A 23,594-nucleotide genomic window follows, 5' to 3' on the forward strand; every position below is an offset into this window, starting at 1 on the left:
AAAATAAGTGTTTGATTTGATATTTTTGAAAAAAAAAATAGAATGAATAATGTATTTAAAATCCAATTCCCCAAACAAACACACCGTTAAATTGTTTTTTTTTTTCTTTTTTTTAATGACATGGGAACTGAGAGTCCGCAGATAAACTCTTTGTCGAACCTAATATCCTGCAAATTAAGTACTGACAGGCAAGTTAAACCATGTGAACCATATGTGACAGGTGACCTAAGGGTAGGGGTTTGAAAAAATATTTTTTATGTAAAATATAGAGAATTTGGTAGAAAATATAAAAATAATGAATGTTTGTAATATATTAATATTTTTTGAAAAATACGTAGAACAAAAGATAAAAAAGAACAAAGCATAAGTTTTAGTTTTATTAAGAATTTTAATTCAAATTTTTCAAAACACACTTAAACTGAGTTACTATATATTTTGTGATTAGTTTGTTTCTATAGTAGCTTTTATATAGAAATAGTAATTGAATTAATTGTAATCAAAATATAATTAAAATGTATCAATTTTGTATTTAGTATCATTATAAATAATTTCGATCAATTTTGATTTCACCATTAAAAAATAACAAAAATTACACATAAATATAATAAAATTGACACAACAACTAATATGAAAATAATATATAATTGAGTACTATTATACTCGTTTATATTGTCATACACGTGTACAATTAATCACTAATATTGAAAATATTTTTTAAAAACACTAAAATACAACTAAACAAATTCAAGCTATCATAGATATGTTTGTTCGAAGAATTTTGGTGGACTTCTACTATTTACAAAAAATTTTTTTCCTAAAAATATCAAATTAAACGCTTATTTTTTATTTTTTATATTATACTAAAAAAATTAATTTTACATTCAAAACATCACATCAATCCATATTTATATCACATTATACAACTATGTTAATTTAATTTTTTTATTGTTTAAATCTCAATTCAAAATCCAAATCCCCGACAAACACACACATGTCAAATTAAAAATACAAGTAATTTTAAATAAAAATATATCATTTTATTTTATAATATTTATATTAAAATACTATTTGAATCAAAATCCATGTTAAAAAAAAAATATTTTCTATAGAAATATGGTGTGTACTATTATTATATTATAATATTATATTACTTCATCTTTTGGTCTTCTGCACACAATTCATTTCACGATAGACATTGTTATACAGTCATAAATTTATTATCATTACATCATTAAATAATAATCAATTTTTATTAGTTTTCCTAATTATTTTATTATTTCTTTTAATCCATTTTTAATATATATATTTTTTAAAATAATACTATTTCATTTACGTTTTACTTACTATTATTTCCAGTGCCGGTCATTTTCGTGAATAGCCGGCCCAAAGAAATTGGGTCCGTCCACGCTAGACATGGGCCACAGAATTATGGGCCTTACATGTATATGTAAAATGGGAGTCGGTAGATTGAATAGTTGCGAAGGAATTTGGGTGTGGCTGCTGACTTGGGAAGGAAGCGATCCGCGCACCAAGTTCAAGTTCATCGCAGTCGTGAGTTCACTGCTTAAAATTGCAGCCTAAAATTTGCTGCCGGGATATCTGAGAATCTGTTTTCCATGGATATCGACTCCAAAGAGTATCAGCTGAGGTGTCAACTTCAAGGTCACGAAGACGATGTACGCTTCCCATTCCACTCTTTGGTTATTTTCAGATTTTATTTACCCATTTTGTTGATTTCGTTTTGAACTCATTGGACGTCGCAATTGAACTTCTGACTTTGTTCGGGAAAGTGAACTGTTTCCATTGTAGATAATTTGTTGAAAAAAAATTGTGCCTGCGATTGAGAATATACCCAAATAGCGTCTTTCATTCTAGGGCTTTGGGTTCTAAATCCTTTGTATTCTGTAAAAGATTCTTTTGAGAGAGTAGATCGCTCTTGAAATATCTGTTCAGGTCAAGAATGTATCTCCAGGCAGGAGACTGAGTGGCCATTTTATTGATTGAAGCATAGAAATATTCTCATATAAAAGTATCTGTAAGGTGTGCATGCAGTTGCAGTTTTAGTACTCAAAATGTAGCTTTCGTATGATCATGTTGAGTTTACTTCTTCTGCTACAAATTTTAGATTATATTAATGCATTATTGTTCACTGGTTTATTTCCTTGATCCTCAGGCTCGCGGCATATGTATATGTGGCGACACAGGTATTGCGACTTCTTCCAGAGACAGAACAGTTAGGTTTTGGACTCCAAGTGAATCACAGAAGCATGGATATGCCATATCAAAGATATTGTTGGGCCACACTAGTTTTGTGGGACCACTGTCTTGGATTCCACCGAACGAGGAGTTTCCTGAGGGTGGGATTATATCAGGAGGGATGGACACCTTTGTTATTGTGTGGAATTTGGCCACTGGAGAGAAAGTTCGCATGCTAAAAGGTCATAAGTTGCAAGTTAGTGGAGTTGCATTGGATGGTTCAGATATTGTTTCTGTCTCTGTGGACTGGTACGCCAAGTTATGGTTCTTAGTGCTTTCTTTCTAAATTCTACTACCCTTCAGTTCTAGTTCTGAATGATTGCCAATTTTCTGTCTGTTCTACTTGATAACTTAATATGCATTTTGATAAATCCAAAATGAGCCAGTCAATCCCATTTTGTTATTTCGCAGTAAAAAAAGGAAAGAAAATAATCACAGTTCTGAACATGCTTGCATTTACATGCCCAAAGATGTTACCCCCCCCCCCCCCCCCCAAAAAAAAAAAAAAAAGGAAAAAGAAAAATAGGAATTCATTGGATACTGTGTTGGTAAGTGTTTCTTGTTCTGTATCTCTTATGTGGACTTTAATTTGTTGTTATCAGTCCTTGCAATTAACTTAATTTTATGTTCGTATTATTTACCACATAGATGATTTTGGTTTTATTGGGGTATTTCTAATTTAGTACAATTAGACGCTGGAGGGGAGAGCAACAAATAGAGGCCTGGGAAGCTCACAAGGCTGCAATTCAAGCAGTTGTGAAATTGCCTTCTGGCGAGATTGTTACTGGTAGCTTCTTTATTTTCATACAACTATATTTTTAGAAGACTGTAGTTTTCAAACTCTGGTTTGATTAACTGTATTTACTTCTTAGTGATCTCTTCTTTGGTTTTTATTTTTACTTTTTTTATTCAAGATCTTTCTATTGCTTGTAAGTCAATACTATATCTGCTGTGATTACAAAAAACTATCAAAATTTATGAGAAGTTTCATTTCATATTAAAAGTCAATCTAAGTCCACACTGATTGTCTCCCAGGATCAAGTGACATGACTTTGAAGCTGTGGAAAGGGAAATCATGTATCCATACTTTTTCTGGACATACAGGTATTTTCCTTAACCCTTCTTCTTTTTTTAATGGTAGTAAATTTCCCTCCTCCTATATACACTAAATTGCAACAGATATCTTAATAGTACCATCTATTACAATGCATGTTTGCACCTAATGAGCTGAAAATAGATGCCTCTGTAGTGTTACATCTGTAATTTTCACACACTTAAATAGAAATCTAACTCACATGTTCTACAATATATGGTGTGTGTAATGATGAGCAGTGCAATTGCTGTTCTACACCTAATTAGTGCAAGTTCATCATGGCGTTAAAACCTCTAAGTTAGAGAGGTTTTTTATTCCTTTGTTATCTTATATATTCTTTGTTTGGAACCAAAAGAGGTAAATCCTAATAGGTCAATGGGACTAAACTTTGCAATTGCTCATTAACTGAAAGTTTTCATGCATGCAGCAGTGGTTTCTCTGTGGAAGACATTTAATTAGTTTAATTGTTTCTTTATTGATGGGCAATTGTATGTGCTGTTATGCAAATGGAATGATCTTTTTGCTTGTGTACATTTTTGCAGATACTGTTCGAGGAGTAGCTATTATGCCAAATTTAGGAATTCTTTCGGCATCACATGATGGGTAAGCTTTTGGTATCATTTTTAGGCTTGCCAGGCATATATCAGTTGAAGAGTTCACACAAAAACTGCAATAATTATGTATGTGGAACCAAGGTCATACCCATGGGCTACTTTAATGAATTAATGTATACCATCATTCAACATTGAAACATGAAAAAAAATTAATCTCTTGAGTTTCAACTTCAATTCTCTTTTCTAATCTCCAAAGCACACAACCTATAAATGTAGCAGGTGGAATCTTCTACTGCTCAAACATTGTTTCAAGATGGATATATATGCATCCATGCCTTGCTTGTTTGCCTGGATTATGGTTGTACAGAATATATATATATATTACCAAAACGAAACATAGAGGAGCCTACCTTGTTGTAGATACCAAATGAGTTCTTGTATTCTCTCCTATTAATTAAAAAATAAATAAATCAGCTCTCCCAAATAGATATATATATATATATATAGATATATCAACAAGTAATGTTCAATGTCATAAATGCATGTTTTCCTATTGTTTATAAGTTTACAAGCTGCAAGTGCAGTTGGTTAACATCCGCCCATGCATTCCAGCACGCAGTCTTAAAGGTGGGCTGCATGTATGCTGTGCATCATGTACATGAAAGGAAAATTGATATTACTTGTCTCAGAAGCAAGCTGCTGTCTTGAATATCAGAAGATGACATGAATACTGCATATTTAGTTTCATTCATACTTACAATACTATTTATTTAGGGTGTGTTTGTTTGGGGTTCTGATTTAAATCGTTGTTTGATGTGATGTTTTGAATGTATATTGATTCTTTGTGTAATATAAAAAATAAAAAATAGATACTCGATTAGATGTTTTTAGGGAGAAAGAATTATGAATAGTGGAAAACAAATCAAATCACCCAAAGAAACACACCCTAATAGTCCTTTGTTGGTGGATAATATGTTTCCTTGTGTTTACGTCCTTGATTTTGATCTTTACTTTTGCACAGTCTGATTTCTGTCTAAATCTGAATGACAGTTCTATTAGGCTATGGGCGATTAGTGGGGAACTTCTTATGGAGATGGTTGATCACACATCCATTGTTTATTCTGTTGATGCTCATTCTTCTGGGCTTATAGTCAGTGGCAGTGAGGATTGTTCAGCCAAAATATGGAAAGGTTGCTCTTTTAGCTTATGCAACAATTAATTTTTCTTTTATTTTTTGTGTTTATTATCCATAATCAACTGTTTGAATAATATCTTTGTAATTATATTTTTGCAATATCACGGCTTAAGTTGGTCAGTATTTACTCAGGTTAAGTTTCTCTGTTAGAAGATGCAAAATTATTTACAAATTGCAACTTTCTAGTTTTGTTTGTTGTGGCCTATCAATATTGACTAAAGTATTTGTGGCCAGCTGTCGTGAAAAATCTGGTTTTCTTTCAAATTTAAATTATAATCAAACCATTTGGTTGAAGAGCTTTAGGGCCCAAGATTTTTTCTTTTGACATGAGTATTGATGATAATAAATTATGCGAACAGGGTCAAGCTTTCTTGTTGCTAGAACAATGTAAGAAATTTCCAGTCATTGAAGATACTATGCCCAATATCATTCACTTATAAGATGAATTGAATTTTGGTTCGCTATATTATAATTCAAGGTCATTCATCATCTTTGGAGAGTTTGAAGATAATATTTTGTTGCAGATGGAATTTGTGTGCAAAGCATAGAGCATCCTGGCTGTGTTTGGGATGTCAAATTCTTGGAAAATGGTGACATTGTGACTGCTTGCTCTGATGGCATTGTGCGCATTTGGACTTCTGAGCATGATAGGATCGCTGATGTTGTAGAGCTTACTAATTATGCTTCTCTACTTTCTCAATACAAGATTAGTAGGTATGGAGTCATTCTCAACTAATATTAACATTTGATGTTGGCTTTACTCTTTACAGCTTACACTTTTTATTAGGTTAGTAAATTATGCTACTGCAGGACAGTATACCAAGGCTATAGAACTTGGCAACTGATAATACTAATCTGAATTTTAGATGATTCACACCTGCATATCATTATCACATGTTCTTTATTTCATTCAGTTATTTGTAAATTCATTAATTTTCTGTTACTAGGTTTCCAGCATCAATTGGTTTCCATGTTACTCTGTTGGTCTCATCAGTAGTACCATTAGCTTCTTATATATGTACTGAGTTAGAGTTATATATATATCTTTTGTATTTGTATTTTATCTTTGATTTGGTTGGATAGCTTTGGTTGCTCTACAGTACACTATACAAATCTGATATGCGTCATTTATTTAACTTTATTGTGTATTAGGAAGAGAGTGGGTGGACTGAAATTGGAAGATTTGCCTGGCCTAGAAGCATTAAAGACTCCAGGTAGTATAATCAATCTGTTCTCTAATGGAGAATATTTTCTTCACACTTTTGAATGTCAATACAGAAACTAATGATTCATATACAAAGCCGTAAACAATGATTCATGACCAGGAACTAGTGATGGGCAGACAAAGGTAATTCGAGAAGGAGACAACGGCATGGCTTATTCATGGAATATGAGAGAACAGCAGTGGGATAAGGTTATTTACCCTTTTCCTGTACATATATGCACTTCTTTTCCTTTTTTTCCATTAAAAGGGAAGGCGTTCTTAGATATACAAATTGGGTTAGTTGGACGAAGTTACTTCTGCTTATGTTATACTTTACAATTCATTGATTGTAAATAGTGCTTTAATATTTGAAATGATGTTTAGATCGGTGAAGTTGTGGATGGTCCTGATGATAATGTTAAGCGTCCTTTGTACAATGGCATTCAATATGACTATGGTTAGTTTTTTTCTGTTGTAATGACTTTTCTGTATATCTCTATATCTCTGTTGCTGTTTAATAACTGATTATATTATATTTCAGTATTTGATGTTGATGTTGGAGATGGTGAGCCTATACGTAAATTGCCATACAACCGGTCAGGTATAATTTTGATAAAATTTAAACTGTGGAGGAACTGTAGGAAATATCCTTATAATTCTGTGTCACCAAAATTATGCATGCCATTTTCTCTGTGTTTTTATTCCTTTTTCAAAATAAATAAATAATTTGAGAAGTTTGACTTGATGACTACTTACAGACAATCCATATGATGTTGCTGATAAATGGCTACTCGAGCAAAATTTGCCTCTTTCCTACCGCCAACAAATTGTAGAATTTATTATGCAAAACTCAGGACAAAAAGATTTTACTCCCGATCCATCTTTTCAAGACCCCTACACTGGATGTAAGGGAACAATACTAGCAAATTAATACAATATATACTTGTGTTTTGCCTTTTTAGTCACTTCTCTTTTTCATTTAACACTGCAGCTAGTGCTTATATACCTGGAGGGCCATCCAAATTGCAAGGTTTCCCACCTGCACTTGCATTATTTCTTCTTCACCGTGTTTTATTAATAGGAAAAGGTGGTGATTATTGTCTTTATAAATGCAGAAATGTCAAAGCCTTCTTACAAGCACATTCCTAAAGTAATCTCTCTAACTTCTATTCATCTTCTGTTGTTGGTTTACGAGTGATTGGGTTTTTGACTTATTACAAACGTTCTAACGCATTGGATCTTCCTCACATATATGGTTAAGGGCGTGTCAGTTACAAGTCCATTGAGTACCTGAACAAATTTGTTAAAACATTTTTTTTTTAGATGCATTTTTGCATCCTTGGGGTACAATATTAGTATTCTTAATTCACAGAGTGCTTTCTTTCAATGTTATTGACTTGGGGGATGAGGACTAAAATGGACTAAAAAGTTGAATGATGCAGAGAGAATTAATAAGGCTTGATGCAGTGTGTAAGAGAACATTTGATGGGTAGTACATAATGAATATTTCTCAGAAATGATTTGGGGGTGTTAATGAAGGCCAGTTGACCTGTTGGTTTGGAATATAGGTCCCTGTGGTTCCTTGAATAAACTGGCAGTTAATGTTTGTAAAACGTTGGTGCCTTATTGTTTCGATCTGAGATATCAATTTGAGGGTATCTATCAATCTATTGAGCAAATAAGTCATGTACAATGGCTGTGGTCATCAAATTATTTCTGGGAGTGTCACTTTTATGCTACATAGATGTAAAGCTGCCCTTCTTTGCATTTTTATTGTTACTTTTGTCTCCCGTCTAGTCATATTCTTTTGAGCACAACTTGGTGGCAATCACATCAGTTAACTGATCTTCAATTATATTTCTGAATTTTACACTTTCTATACTGGGTTATTCTTGATTTTAGTAATGTTGGGAAATGAGATCAGATTGTTTTTTGGAACATGTTTATTTTTAGCTTGGCCAAAGTAATATAGCTATATTCTTTCCGCTGTGAAATATTATGACACCGACTTATATATAAAATCTAATTTATTACTCCCTCCATCCCAAGTCTTTTGTTATTATTTCTAATTTGTAATGTCCCAAATATTTTGCAACTTTCCTTCCTTTATATCCTTTTTTTTTCTTTCTCTTTTACGGCTTTACCCTTCTAAATACAATTTATAGAATAATGCCAAACAAAACTAAGGGTAAAAACTGTTTCAAAAGTAAACATAGCAAAGATTATGGGATGGAGGGAGTATTATATTATTAAGTTTGACTCAATCTATAGCCTTTTAGAGTTGACTCCACTCCATATTATAGTGAAACAGTTTAGATATTTGAATAATTCCTTAACTTTAATGCAAGGAAGATAACTATGTAATCCAAGGATAAATATTATTTTGTTGTCCAGAAAGGAATGCTTGTATTTGATACTGCTCAGTTTGATGGGATCCTCAAAAAGATTTCAGAATTTAACAGTGCCCTGCACTCAAACCAGGTATACTGATTACTTCAGTATTTTGTTATTGCAATTATTGTATATTACACAAGTTGAATTACCTCTACATGCTTTTTCTTTTATCTTTGACTGTTTTTTATATATATATTGATTATATTCACTTTGGCTACCTACCTCAGACACCATATTCTAGGCATGTTGAGAACTTATCTATTTGTAATCTTGTAATTATATTATAGCCTTGTTTATGCGTTTATGTACATGAGATTGATTGTTATAAACCTTTCTTGAAGGAGGAACAACACCTATGGTTGAATGAAGGTGATGTCTCAAGACTAAACGCAGTCGTAAAGATCTTGAAGGACACATCGCACTATCACAGCAGTAAATTTTCTGATGTTGATATTGCATTGATCATGAAGATCCCGAAAACATGGCCAGTTTCAATGCTATTTCCTGGTAACTGCTTATGCTCAAAATCCAATTATATGAAGTTGCATGTGTACAACTCCTTGTCCATTTTGTTTTCCTTAAAAATTAAAATAAGAATGAAAAGGTAAAATCAGGGTGCAAAAGGAAATTCATTGGTTTCCCACAATATAGGATTCTAAGATTTTGAAAACTTACTTTGGATCGTGCTGGTGATGCTTGATTGGCAGAGATTTCTGTTGCACACCTGCAGTAATAGTATACTACCAACATGATCAGAGCAAATAAGAATGGCTTGTTAGAAATTGTTTTTAAGTAAACAAACTATGGTGTGGCATAAAAAAAGCTTGGGAGTGTCATTAATTGGCTTATACTTGGCTCTTTGAAATTTATGCAACTTGGTTAATGAAAAAATAATTACAAAATGGTTTAATATACAAGATACTCAGTCACGGTTTATTTCAAGCTCAATTTATTGATAAATGAATTGAGCATGTTTCTTCTTGGTTTATAACTTAAGCATTCAAGTTCTGGTCGATTTCGTCATCCACAACTTTGAGGGTTAATTTTTCCCTTACTTGTAAGTGCAATTTGTTAAATTGCAGTTCAAACAGAAGTGATTGGGTTTGCTTGGGATCAGCATATAATATATTCCTTACTGCTCATTGAACTTTTTAAACTAGGAAAAAGATAAAGGGGGTTAAAAAAAGTGATAAGCCTTGTAGGTTTTCCATGTATGAAAAAGTATAATATATATTTTTCTTCACAGAAAACCTGCTACTTGTACATGATACTAGAACTCATTGGTATTAATTTGCATCTCATTGGTTTGATTACTATGATTGCAGTTGTTGATCTGATCAGGATGACCGTGTTGCACCCTGATGGTGCATGCAGAATTTGTCATTATATTTCAAATATTGACGGTAAGTAATTATGTTTCCCTCCAAGTCTCCAACCTTCTGTTAATACTAACTCTGCACCCAAAATGTTATCTTTTTAGTGATTTTAGTGTGCCAATCTCAGTTTCATTTCTTATTTCATTTGCTTTTGCAGATGTAGTTATTGAATTGATCAAGAAGGTTACTTCAAGCCCTCCACTTCCTGCAAATCTACTCACCAGCCTCCGTTGTGTGGCTAATCTCTTCAAAAATTCATGCTTTAGTGACTGGCTACGATTACACCGTGCTGAGGTTGGTATCTTATAATCTGCAAGAATGACAAGATAGAATGTATAGGATAAGAATTCTCATTTTTGGCTTGCCACACCATGGTCTGATTCATCCTTTTAACCTGTTTATAATTCACGGTACACTTTCAATTAACCTTCTGGTTTTGTAGGTTCTTGATGCTTTTTCAAGCTGTTCATCTTCAAATAAGAACATTCAATTGTCTTATGCAACTTTATTAATCAAGTAAGTAAAGGTGAACTAATTATGTTTTGACTTTCATATTAGCATCTAATAAATTTTGTTTGCTCATTGTTCTTGGCCAGTAATGTGTTATCAATGAGTTATTTTGTTGCTTCTTTAAATGTAATGATAAATCACAATTCCGCAGAAGCTTGCAATCAAATGGTAAGATGTGGTCAACTAGTAAAACATATTACAATCTTGGTTGATCATATTTTTCATTTGAATGAGGCTTTTAGTGTATTGAGATGGATACATAGGCCTTCTTTTCCAAAAGTTAGTTAATGCATTTCTATTTTCCTTTCAGGCTTTGTGAACCACATCTTTTAGTACTTCACGACCATTTTTTTAAAAAAAATTAGTGCTATTATAGTTCTCTGTAACTAAGACTGCATGCAGAGTACAGCATCTAGATGTTGCCAAAGTGATAATATCTGTAGGAATCTTTAATATTGAATACAATATTCCATGCCTCTTGCCTGTCATGATATGGGATTTACTGATGCCATCTTTGGCTTCGCAGTTACACTGTTCTTTTGATTGAGGCAAAAGATGAAGAAGGGCAAGCACAAGTTCTTTCTGCGGCTTTAGAGGTATTTCTAACTTCATTTTATCTCACTATTTCTGGACTCGAGTAATGCGAGGCTTTGTTTACTTTTGTGGCCAAATGATGACTTTCACTGGATAATTGAGTGGTTGCAATGTGTTTATCTAATGTTCCTGCAATATAATTAACATTTTCCATAAATGCGATTTCTCTTATTTTTTTTAATTTTTAATTTTTAATTTTTTTGTTTTCCTCTCGAAAGATGGCAGAGGAGGAAACAGTTGATCCCGATTCAAGATTTCGTGCTTTGGTGGCCATTGGATCACTGGTAGGTTTTCTATTCAGTTTCCTCAAACCATCTGGTGATTGTGTTATCACTAAAATCATCCTTTGCAGTAGCTTCTACATGAATTTTTTTTAAAAAAAATAAAAAAAAAAAAAATTGAAGCAATGCAATCAGAACTAATACGCCCATTTAAAAATCCTGCTTGTGGTTACACATTTCACGGCTTCACTACAATAGAATAAGAAACTAACTACTGGGTGCAATTTTACAGCTAGTCTTGTTGTTTCACATTTCGATGCTTCAATACAATAGGAAAAAACATATAATTTATGCTGAGACAAATGCAGATGATACTCGGGGCAATGCCTTGTTGAATTCACATATGTTTTGATCTTATGCATAGCTGAAATCCAAACAGATGTATAACGTTGTCCTTTGTCATTTGTACGGCAGATGCTTAACGGCTTAGTCAAAAAAGTGGCGTTGGATTTTGACGTTGTAAGCATAGCCAAGGCTGCAAAGGCATCCATGGATGTCAAGATTGCTGAAGTTGGAGCCGACATTGAGCTCGTAGCAAAGCAGAACTGAATGCATTCTCGTATATAATTACTCCCTCAGGTAATTCCAAATTTTTGCACAACATTTATTGCATATGTTGGTCCTATGCCAGTAGAAGTGCTTCATTCTTTGTTCTTTTTTTCGACAGGCTTTTATTGTTATCCACATGAAACCATGGAGCCATCTTCCCAACTTGATTGAAAAATCACTTCTTTTTACTGACATTGCCTAGGATTTTGGACTTGAATTGAACACTTTAGTTCTACTTCTTATTTACATACAGGGTGTTTTCACCAAACTATTTCTTATTTATGCAAATTCCGATAAATATTGTTCAAAATACAAAACAAACACACCCTTAACCTAGAGGTACGTATGCTAATTATGTTCTTATGTTGCATTTTCAAAAATTAGTTTTGAACCTCTTTCGTTGGTTAACTTCATACTATTAAAAGTAACTGTGGGCTTTAAATTCTTCCGATGTCATTTTAGATGGAATATTGTATAGAAAAGAGTAACAGTTATAAATATTTTTTGTTATTTTTACCTGTTTTACATCAATTTATATATTTTTTATGATAATAAAAATGAATTTATACCAATCTCCAAATACTTTTTATTTTATATAAATTATAAATATATACTCCCTGATTATGTCTATATATCCTTATCTCTTAAATTTATATACTATAATTTATTTATAATAAAAAAATATTTTTATTTTAATAAATATTTACTTAACTATTATTTTTATTGATCTTTAATAAATTTTAAATATTTTATTTTATTTTTATATATACAATATTATTCTTCCATTACTGTAAAAATAATAACAAATTAATACTAAAATATTTTTAATTTTTATATAAATTAGAAATATATTTTTTATTAAATATACACAGAAAGTTAAACCAAAACCCAAATCAGTACTGGTGGATGGGGGTGAGCATTCGGATTTTGTCAAATCCGAATCGATTCGAAAATTCGAAATTTTTAAAAAAACCAATTCGAATCGAACCGAAATAACCGAAATTCGAAAATTTGTAATCCGAACTAAAAAATTCGAACCAAACCCGAAAAATTCGAAATTCTAAATATTTTTATTATTATTTTTTAAATTTTTAAATCCTTTTATATTTTATTATTATTTTATAATATTAAATATATAAAAAATTAAATATATTAAAATATAATTAATAAATTTGAGTTTTTTATACTCCATTTGTTCCCAATCTATCTATCCATTTTGTTTATTCAAGAGATTTTAGGAATACAGTATTATATTAGGATAAAGTAGAAATAAAGGTAAAATGACTAAATTAACAGTATTGTATGATACAAAGGTAATGACATTTGTGTAATATATTGTAAATTAGAAGGATGTTTGTAATGTTAAGTAGATAGTACAATTACTAAAAAAAAAAAAAAAAAAGAAACGGATACTTTGTTAAGGGACGGAGGGAGTATTAAAATATAATATTTTCTAATAAAATATTAAATATATATAATAAAAAAATATATTAAAATATTATATTTCGGATTTCGAATTTGTTCGGATTTTAAGTATACCGATCCGATTCGAAAATTCGAAATTTGTTAAAAAATCAATTCGATCCAATCCGAAAATCCGAACCAAATTTTAAATTTCGCTTTGGTTCGGATTGAATTTTCGAATTTCGGATATTTTGCTCACCCATTATTATTTATTTTTTATCAGTATTATTTTATAAGTAAATTATAAAGAATGAATTTCTCCAAAAAAAATAATTTATACATCTTCACATACTTATAAAACTCGTGTCCATTAAAATGAAGGTGGCTTAAGGAGTATATTACAACGACATTTAATTTAAATTGAGTATTAATTAAATACTACTAGTATATCACATCAAAAGATTTCAAAATATTTATATAATTGTACAACGTGTCAGGCGGCATGGATCACGTGCCAGTCAACGCGGCCGATTTTCCGTCCGTATTTGCATTCGGGTCCTCTTAAAATCATATAATTAAATTTGCATTCAACAGCCACAAATTTTGGTTATTCGCTTTTCCGATCCCACTGACTGATGTTGTCACTTGTCAGTCTGTCAGTCCCCTAAAATCCATCACTAGATTCATTCATGCACACATTGGAGAATTGAGCTGCAGTTTTAGTTTGTTGCTTGGAGTTTGGATCTATACAGCGAATCTCTGCTGTTCTGGTTTACTTACGTATTAGCTCGCCTTTTTGTGAGTATTATAGGGTTTTTGAGTTCGGATTATCTATAATTTCTGGTGTTTTGGACGTATTTGGTAAGTTATTAGCTATTTAGTGGTTCGGTGATTCGGACTTTAGAGATTTTTCAAGGTGTGTTCGAAGTTTCGATTTAATTTGCTTGATGTGAATAATGAATTGGTTGTGGCGCGTGGATCTTATCTGATATATTAGTTATATTTGTGTGATCTGATTCTAGTTAGAAAGTAGAGCTAGAAAGAGAAAACATCTTTTAGTTTTTAATCACAATAGTATTTCGATTACACCGTTTGCTTGTTGAATTGATAATTTGAAGAATTAGACCTTTAATAGAGGTAGGAAGGAGTACCTTTCGTCTTCTCCAATTGGTTTGTTTCCTTCAATGGCTGTTTTGCAAGCAAATGATTGATTCTATAAATGTTTATAACACATCCCTTGGTGTTAAAACAGTGATTCCTCATGGACTGTGCGATTGATGAATCAATGGATGTCCCTTGCTCATCAGAGGTAGTGAGTGACACCGGGAACTTCGAATGCAACATCTGTTTCGAATTGGCATTTGATCCGATTGTGACCCTCTGCGGTCATCTTTACTGCTGGCCTTGCCTTTGCCAATGGCTTCAACTGCATTCTCATTCTCACGAATGTCCTGTTTGCAAGGCCATTGTGCAAGAGGAGAAGCTAATCCCTATCTATGGAAGGGGCAAAACAGTTTCAGACCCGAGATCCCAACCAGTCCCTGGAATTACCTTCCCATGTCGGCCATCGAGGCAGAGACCTCAAACTCCTCCGCGTGTGGATGTTAATTATGCCCGACCTAATGATCTCGATCCCATTACAGGACTAATGCCAATGGCAGCTGCAAGATTCGGCCATCAGACTCTGTCTGCGCTTTTTGGCATCCTGCCCACCATTTTTAACCTTCAGGTAAATGGATATCATGATGCTACCGTATATGGAACTACTTCTGGTGTCCCGTACTTGTTCTCTAGTTCCTTTAGTGGCGACTATGTTCATGGATTTCATAACTATTCACCTCCCGTAGAATGGAAATCTGTTGCTTGGAAGGTAATATTTGTCCTCGTTGCTTTTTTCATACTCGTGCATCTATTACTCGGATGAAGTTTGTTGCTCGACACGGTTGGATTTCCCTGCAATGCAACTGTATATTATATAATACGGCAATCCTCCATTTGCTTGTGAAACTGCATTGTGTGCCAAGACAAGGTTGAGGATTTTAGGTTGTTTTTGTGTTCCCAACATTTGTAGGCATACGATTCACATTTGCTCGGTAGTTTGTTGTCTTATCTGTCTGAACGAGGATCCATAGTTAGCTTCAGGGAAGACTGTACCTGATGAAATACGTATGTATTTTGAACTTATAGTTAAAAAGCCTACTTTTTATAACATTTGTGACTTGAATGATCTTAATGCTGCCGTAGAATATGGATTTGCAGTCATATTCTTGATGCGTCTAGTTCATTAGTAGTGTTGACCATATACTTGACTGTATATCTTCGAGTTCACGGTGGAATATATGTAATTCTTCGAAGTAATAGTAGAATTTAAGGAAATTAGTAAGAGCGTTCATTTCATCAGCAATGTTGAACATATGCTCAACTGTATTTCTTTGAGTTCTTGGCGGAATATATGTAATTTTTCGAAGTAATATACTAGAATTTAAGGGAATTAGTAAGAACATTCATTTCATTAGTAGCGTTGTACATATCTTCAAGTTCTTGGTGAAATATATATAATTCTTCGAAGCAATACAAAATTTAAGGGAATTAGTAAGAGCGTTCATTTCATTAGTAGTGTTAAACATATGCTCGACTGTATATATTTGAGTTCCTGGTGGAATATATGTAATTCTTCGAATTTGAAATTAGTAAGAGCGTTCATTCCATTAGTAGTGTTGAAGCATACTCAATCGGATATATATTTGGGATCTTTGTGAAATATATGTAATTCTTTGAAATTATACATGATTTGAGAATTAGTGAAAACATTCTTTTTGTTAGTAATGTTGAACATACATTCGTCATATATGCTCGATTTCTAAGAGGAATATATGTAACTCTTAGAAGCAATACAAAATTGAAGAGAATTGGTAAGAACGTTCATCTCACCAATAGTGTTAAACATATACTCAATTGTATATTTAATCAAGATCTTTGTGGAATATATGTAATTTTTTTTGAAAGAATGCTATACTAAGCCGGCGAAGGGTCCATTCGTGTCGAGTTCGTGTCGGATTGAATATTTTAAATGGGTTAAATTACTCAACTATAACCCGACCCGTTTATTATCGTGTCGGGTTCGTGTTAACCCGTTTATTATTGTGTCGGGTTTGGTTGACTCGTGTTGACCCGTATGCATAATTAAGTCTACTTTCTTGATTCAAATTAAATAATTTTTTATTTTGTTGTCATGTTAGTTTTTATTGGTTCGAGCATAAATTAGGTTGAATTATTTAAAGTTGAATTTATTTTAAATTAATTTATGAAAAATTATTAAATTATGATTATTTTATATATATAATAAATATATTAATATATTATAATCGGGTTGTCGGGTCGGGTTCGAGTTGAAAGCCTCAACTCTAACCCGACCCGTTTATTATCGTAACAAGTTCGTGTCAACCCGTATACATAATCGGGTTGAAATCTTTGATCCAAACCCAATTATTTCGTGTTGGGTCGTCGTGTCGGGTCAGTTTTTGCCAGCTTGCCTTACCAGTAATACTCATTCTAAAGTAATGCTTTATCTTGATTTTTTTAATTGTCATTAGTTTTAATTTGAGATATTTTAAAGCTAACTTTAAAAGTATCAAAATTTTATCATTGAAAAATTTAGGGACTTCCAAATCTACACCAAGAAATAATGATATTAATATTGGTTTTTTGTCAATACCATCTCTATATGTATGAAATAACCATATATATGGTTGTATATATGTGTTTCAAACATAAATTAAGACTATTATTTAAATCAAAATATAAATAAAAATGATCAAAACCTAAAAAATAAACCCATATAACCCAACAAATTTCTAGATCAGTAGATAAAATCCAATCTGAAAGTAAATAAATTCTCTATTTTACTTTCTTTCTCTTTATCGAGAAACCAATTAAAAAGCCATTATCTCCAAGACTTACTTATCAACCCTAAATATCATTAGTTTGATCTATATTTGCATTTATTTGCTGTCTATTTTTTAAGCTTGATTTAGAATTGTATTTTAAAAAAATAAATATAAAAAATATAATCTAAAACTATCAAATCATATGTCTATTTCCTTCATATTAATAAATTACAAAAATAAACATCCGAATATTATATACCACATATCTATTTATATTTGAATTCAAATATTATCTAGAAATCTATATAAAAAATAAAAATAAGAAGCACCTCGATGACCGGGGAGGCCAGGGGCTTATTTGAATGGTCACCACACATGTTCTTACACCATAAGTGGTCACACAATCCTAGCCACTTCCCAACATAATTCTAATTGAAATAAATATTATTGAAATGTTTGGTGAGCAAAAAAGGAAAATATCTATAATTTTTATTATTTAATTGTATATTCAAATGTTTGGATACAAATTTTACAAAATTTTAAGAAATTAAATAATAGTAATAATATGTAAAAAGAAAAAAAGAACTAGAAAACAAAATTATTTTTATAATAACTTTAAAAAAAAAAAAAAAACATCGTATGGAGTATATTTTTGTGTTTGATTATAATCTCAAATTTATTTCAATACTAATTCAATTCATACATATATTTGAAAATATATTACTTCATCTATTAATAAGAAGTGTTATATTTTTATTTATATTCGTCTCCGAATATTGGTACTTTTTTTTAATTTAGTAATTACACTTAATATAATAAATATTTATATAATTTATAATATATTATATAAAAATTATAACTTTTTTGTATTTTTATCATTTTCATTGCAAATCAATATAATACTAATATTAATAAATTTATTTTTTGTATTGAGATGGATAAAGTATTATATATTTCACAAAATATCTTATAAGAAAATTATAGAAAATTCAAATTCAAATAAAAACTTCACACTACATTCAATTTAAAACCAAATAAAAAATTCGGCTTTGTTTAGATTTGAAAAAAATTATTATATAAAAATATTTTAAATTAAAATTATGATAATTAATTAGTCAAATTATAAAATAAAATTAAAAAAAATATTTTTTATTAAAAAACAAAATAAGTAAAATAGACAAAAAGATAAACGTACATGAAAAAGAAAGAATACGATATTTTTCAAAAATAAATAGGAGTATCTAATAAAAATTGGTTATGTTACCGAGCCTCGTCGTATTATCCACCTACCAACATTATTAAAAGAACTGTCCTCTCAGTCCCGGACCCGAATCCCGACCTTCTATCTATCCCCATAGCATACACTCGGGTTTCTGAACTCCCGGGATCTTTAAAGAAAACCAAATAGTTCCATTACCGGGTAAATGTCAATTTGATACAGCTTCCCTAGAGCATTTTACTACGAATATCTATATATATATATATATATATATTATTATTATATCTATAATTAAATACAATCGCGAGACTCCTGAATAACGTGTTTATAATAATGCCATTGATGGATCACGAGGGCTGCCGGGACCGGATAAATTGACCTCCAGATTCCCCATCGTTTTGCTCTCCAATTTTACTCCAAAGTCGGCTCCAGGTTCCGCCTCTCTCCATGGCTGTTTCACTGCAATACTGCCGTGTGAATGTGGGAGCTCAGGTTTCCATGCTGGATAACAGAGTTTTCCGGCAGCGAAGGTCGTTTTCCGTCCGGTGTTCCGCCGCCGGGGAAACTGAGTCGTCTGCCACGTTGGCGTCGGAGTTTGATCCTAAGGTTTTCCGTCATAACCTAACGAGGAGCAAAAATTACAACCGCAAGGGTTTTGGGCACAAGGAGGAGACGCTCGAGCAGATGAATCAGGAGTATACGAGTAAGAATTGCTGAATTTGTAGTGATTTTTGTGGTGTTTGATTGATTTTATTTGGAAATGCCTTTATTCGAAGTTGATTTCAAAATTTGAAGTCGATTGGTTGATGTTTTCGTTGTTTGGATACAATTGCTCATTTTCTGAAATGCCTTTTGTCCTGATTTTGATTTTGATGTTTATCACTATACTATGCATTGGTTAGATTTGTTAATTGCATATTTCAGCTGTTGTTCTACTAGATCTATAATGCGCAGTTGTTTATGTATGATTAATTATTTGGATTTTGGTTGTGCTTCTCTATTTTGACTTGGAACTGCATCACATCGATCAGGTGATATCATTAAGACACTGAAGGAGAATGGGTATGTGTACAAATGGGGGGATGTTACAGTGAAGCTTGCTGAATCTTATGGGTTTTGCTGGGGAGTTGAGAGGGCTGTCCAGATTGCTTATGAAGCTAGAAAACAGTTCCCCACGGAGAAGATCTGGCTCACTAATGAAATCATTCACAATCCCACTGTCAATCAGGTTTGTAGTTTGCTGATGATTTGAATAAAGGACTTTTACTTAATTACTACTGTTCTGAATGATGGGAGTTTCTATAAATTGGTTGTCTGTTTCCTTCTTCAATCGTCTTGAAATAAATATAAAACATACACCTTCTTATCAGAATATAAGAATCTGTATCTGAATCTACATTTTATATAATTATTTCTGTTCTGAATGATGGGAGGTTCTATAAATTGGTTATCTGTTTCCTTTTTCGATTGTCTTGAAATAAGTATATAACATACACCTTTTTATCAGAATTTAAGAATCTGTATCTGAATCTACACGGCTACCCATTTGTGTGGAAGTGTTTTACTTGCAAGGATTCATGAAGAAAGAACTTCATCCGCAAACATGCCGATTATAGGAATTAGATATTAAAAATATATAAAGCAACACATCTTTCTTGACATTCATAAAATTTTAATCTGATATTGCAGATGCACCTTATTTCCATTTTGCTTTTGAATGACGTTTCTGATCAAATGTCCTTTGATTCGTTTGTATATCTATTGTCTTCTTGGTGGGAAATCTAAACTGTCTCTTTCTTGGACTAATTGAGCGTTTTTTTCATTATATTTTCTGAAGACTGACATTATACTTGCATTGAATTGCATTGCATTACATACGATGACCAATGAAGCAAGATTCATTTTTAAAATCAATCTCTGATTATATGCTTTAACTTTCCACCACCAGAGGCTCGAAGAGATGGATGTGCAAAATATCCCAACTGATCATGGTAAGAAAAACTTCAGTGTTGTTGACAAGGGAGATGTTGTGATCCTGCCTGCATTTGGAGCTTCTGTTGACGAAATGTTGCTTTTGAGCGAAAAGAATGTTCAAATAGTAGATACAACCTGTCCTTGGGTTTCCAAGGTACTTTTTTTTTTTTTCCCATGATAGTTTTTCGAATCAGTTTAACTATTCTGTGTGTATGTTAATATTAAATACACAATTTTGTTATAAAGGTTTGGAATACGGTGGAGAAGCACAAGAAGGGAGAGTACACTTCTATAATTCATGGTAAATATTCTCACGAAGAGACTGTGGCTACTGCTTCTTTTGCGGGAAAGTATATTATTGTCAAGAACATGAAAGAGGTGTGCTTCAATTTCCTCTAACATCAAATTTCCCGTTTAATTGGATTATCTTAACAAAAGAGATGGAATTGTGCAGGCAACCTATGTATGCGATTACATTTTGGGTGGTGCGCTCGATGGCTCCAGCTCAACTAAGGAGGCATTTATGGAGGTAAGGCCAGAATGTCACTCTTTTTTATTCTCCGCAAATTTAGTATCAATTCCCGAATTTAACCTGTCATGTTTCCTTGCAGAAATTTAAATTTGCAGTGTCTGACGGTTTTGATCCTGACCAAGATCTTGTAAAGGTTGGCATTGCCAATCAAACCACCATGTTAAAGGGTGAAACCGAGGATATCGGTGAGCAGCTGTCTTCATATTTCTCATCATATATTCTCTAGCATTACATCACTTGTATCATCAAACACTTTGGATCTTGTTGCAGGAAAGTTAGCGGAGAAAACCATGATGAAGAAGTACGGAGTCGAAAATGTCAACACCCATTTCATAAGTTTCAACACTATTTGTGACGCAACTCAAGTACAATCAGTCCCCTTTCGCTCTAATCCAATATTCTCTAAACAATTTGTTTCATCGACGTCATTCTGCTGCTGCCTTGATTCACGCAGGAACGACAAGACGCAATGTACAAACTAGTCGAAGAACAGGTTGATCTGATCCTAGTCGTTGGCGGGTGGAACTCAAGCAACACTTCCCACCTGCAGGAAATTGCCGAGGATCGTGGGATTCCATCATATTGGATCGACTGCGAGAAAAGAATAGGCCCCGGAAACAAAATCAGTTACAAGTTGATGGTAAGCATCATTCTTCCTCGAAAATTCTCTCTCCCACAACACCTGCCAACATTATCCCGATTAATTTGTCCTTCCTACGATGTTTTCAATGCAGCACGGCGAATTGGCGGAGAAAGAGAATTGGCTACCCAAGGGTCCGGTCACAGTTGGCGTAACGTCTGGCGCGTCCACTCCCGACAAGGTAAGGCTTTTGTTCAGTTATGTTTTGTTGTTATTTAGAAAATAGTAAAAAAATCATTGAATGAAAAGTATGCATAGATGTTTGCTATGTTTTTTAAATGACTTTTCGGAAATCTAGTTGAAAATACAAATAGAGCTTAAGATTTTCCGAGCATCATTTGTACGGTGAACCGTAACAATAGTGTGTCCGGTCGTAGGTCGTTGAAGACACGCTGATGAAGTTGTTTGACATAAAACGCGAGGAGGCATTGCAGTTGGCGTAGATTGATCGATATATAGTCGGGTATGTGTTCAAGCTTTAATTATATCGCATGTTGTGGTTGTATCGATGAAATCTATATCTATATCTTTATGTATATCTCTATGTTGGAGGAGACCTAATGAATCAAGTTAATAATCCGCCCCTTTCCTGACTCACTTCACTTGGTATGTGCTGTGTTGTGTTAGTATGATCGACTTAGCATATATATATATATATATATATATACACGTTCATGCACTTTTGTATCAACATTATATATATATATATATAATTAAAATTAATTAAAATTTTTAATTAATATTAGTTATTGAATATGTCGAAAATTTGAAAACTCTTTCACTTATAGGGCTAAGGGTCACTCTAACCAGTAAGTTGGAAATCGGGCATCCTTAATATCAGTTTGAATTTTAGTTTTAAGTTTTGAATCTTACCAAAATTGCATTTGAGTGATTAATAATTATTAATTTGATATTTAAATGTAATAGTATTAGCTTTTATTATAATATAAAAAATAAAATTTTGCTTTGATATGTTCAAGATAAAAAAGTTAATGAAAATCTTTTGGAAAATCCTAAACAAATACAATTATATATATATATGGGCATTGAAATAAAATAGTTCATTAGGGATTTTCTCCCAAATTTACTATTCATCCAATTTTTTTTTCTAAAAATATCAAATCAAATACTTATTTTTTATTTTTTATGTTATATTAAAAATTATTTTTACCTTTAAAATATCACATTATACAACTAATCTAATTTAAAATTCTAAATTTCCGTACAAATACTTATTCATCCAATTATAATTTTATTATTTATATCTTATGAAAATAATAATCAGCTAAATTTTCACTATTCTTTCTATATTCTACTATTTTATTTTTTTTATAGATTTTTAAATAAATTTTCTTATAATATATATTTTTTAAAATTCTTTTTATATATTCTACTTTAATTTAAAATAATATTGATTTCAATTTAAGAATCTAGTTAAAATATAAATTTTTAAATTTGAATTTTAATTAAAATTATAGTTTTAAAAAAAAATTAAAATATTTTATAAAAAAACAATAATATCTTTCATTGAGAATTTTAAAACTATATAATTAAAAATTAATAAAATATAATTAAAAGAACAGATTCGAAAACCATATTATTGAAAATTTCAAATAGATATGGAGTTGATAAAAAAACACAAGAAAAAATTAAATTAAATGCTAATAATATATGAGCTTGTAAAATTGGGTTCAAACCCGAAAAATAACGGTGACAAGTTTTCACGATATAAAAAATATAGATATGAAATTGATAAAAAGCACAAAAATTTTTTATAATCACTTTAAATGCTAATAATATATGGACTTGTAAAATTGGATTTAAACCCTAAAGATAATCTAATTTGTATATTCAGCGATATTTATTTAATACAGTTTCTAATAAAATTATATTCATTTTTTTATATAAAATATTATATTAAAATATTATTTA

At 31.7% G+C, this 23,594-nt stretch overlaps 3 protein-coding genes across 5 annotated transcripts; all 3 read left to right on the forward strand.

Moving 5' to 3' along the window:
* Nucleotides 1-1,483: 1,483 nt before the first annotated feature.
* On the forward strand, nt 1,484-12,419 carry LOC127262448 (uncharacterized). Its single transcript, XM_051291132.1, has 23 exons — nt 1,484-1,676; nt 2,174-2,505; nt 2,940-3,043; nt 3,292-3,360; nt 3,892-3,952; nt 4,954-5,093; nt 5,623-5,812; nt 6,251-6,312; nt 6,424-6,512; nt 6,687-6,759; nt 6,844-6,903; nt 7,061-7,207; nt 7,294-7,332; nt 7,418-7,452; nt 8,697-8,783; nt 9,038-9,203; nt 10,022-10,099; nt 10,230-10,366; nt 10,515-10,588; nt 11,109-11,178; nt 11,395-11,460; nt 11,872-12,036; nt 12,125-12,419. The coding sequence occupies exons 1-22, from the start codon at nt 1,617-1,619 to the stop codon at nt 12,004-12,006; spliced, it is 2,274 nt and encodes a 757-aa protein (XP_051147089.1). The 5' UTR covers nt 1,484-1,616; the 3' UTR covers nt 12,007-12,036; nt 12,125-12,419.
* A 1,595-nt stretch (nt 12,420-14,014) lies between these two features.
* Nucleotides 14,015-15,643, forward strand: LOC127262000 (uncharacterized). Of its 3 annotated transcripts, none has more exons than XM_051290458.1 (2): nt 14,015-14,326; nt 14,663-15,643. In XM_051290458.1, exon 2 carries the CDS (start codon nt 14,672-14,674, stop codon nt 15,332-15,334), a length of 663 nt encoding a protein of 220 aa, XP_051146415.1. In that variant the 5' UTR covers nt 14,015-14,326; nt 14,663-14,671; the 3' UTR covers nt 15,335-15,643. The 3 variants fall into 3 exon arrangements, with proteins under 3 accessions (XP_051146415.1, XP_051146416.1, XP_051146414.1); XM_051290459.1 differs by having other exon boundaries at nt 14,015-14,271; XM_051290457.1 differs by having other exon boundaries at nt 14,017-14,208.
* Nucleotides 15,644-18,857: 3,214 nt separating this feature from the next.
* On the forward strand, nt 18,858-22,259 carry LOC127262323 (4-hydroxy-3-methylbut-2-enyl diphosphate reductase, chloroplastic). The gene is made up of 10 exons (XM_051290969.1): nt 18,858-19,219; nt 19,548-19,744; nt 20,465-20,644; nt 20,737-20,868; nt 20,945-21,019; nt 21,102-21,207; nt 21,293-21,387; nt 21,477-21,662; nt 21,757-21,843; nt 22,040-22,259. Exons 1-10 carry the CDS (start codon nt 18,964-18,966, stop codon nt 22,103-22,105), a joined length of 1,380 nt encoding a protein of 459 aa, XP_051146926.1. The 5' UTR covers nt 18,858-18,963; the 3' UTR covers nt 22,106-22,259.
* Nucleotides 22,260-23,594: the final 1,335 nt, after the last annotated feature.

Source organism: Andrographis paniculata, unplaced genomic scaffold, assembly GCF_009805555.1.
Source record: "Andrographis paniculata isolate CXL003 unplaced genomic scaffold, ASM980555v1 Contig65END, whole genome shotgun sequence".
NCBI lineage: Eukaryota > Viridiplantae > Streptophyta > Magnoliopsida > Lamiales > Acanthaceae > Andrographis > Andrographis paniculata.

What these genes read in the sequence shown, in the direction of transcription:
- LOC127262323 (XM_051290969.1), top strand. Translation starts at nt 18,964, where the DNA reads ATGGCTGTTTCACTGCAATACTGCCGTGTGAATGTGGGAGCTCAGGTT. An exon ending in CTATTTGTGACGCAACTCAA is followed by an intron (nt 21,388 to 21,476) that starts GTACAATCAGTC and finishes TGATTCACGCAG; the next exon opens with GAACGACAAGACGCAATGTA. An exon ending in AAATCAGTTACAAGTTGATG is followed by an intron (nt 21,663 to 21,756) that starts GTAAGCATCATT and finishes TTTTCAATGCAG; the next exon opens with CACGGCGAATTGGCGGAGAA.
- LOC127262000 (XM_051290458.1), top strand. Translation starts at nt 14,672, where the DNA reads ATGGACTGTGCGATTGATGAATCAATGGATGTCCCTTGCTCATCAGAG.
- LOC127262448 (XM_051291132.1), top strand. Translation starts at nt 1,617, where the DNA reads ATGGATATCGACTCCAAAGAGTATCAGCTGAGGTGTCAACTTCAAGGT. An exon ending in AGTTTCAATGCTATTTCCTG is followed by an intron (nt 9,204 to 10,021) that starts GTAACTGCTTAT and finishes CTATGATTGCAG; the next exon opens with TTGTTGATCTGATCAGGATG. An exon ending in TACGATTACACCGTGCTGAG is followed by an intron (nt 10,367 to 10,514) that starts GTTGGTATCTTA and finishes CTGGTTTTGTAG; the next exon opens with GTTCTTGATGCTTTTTCAAG.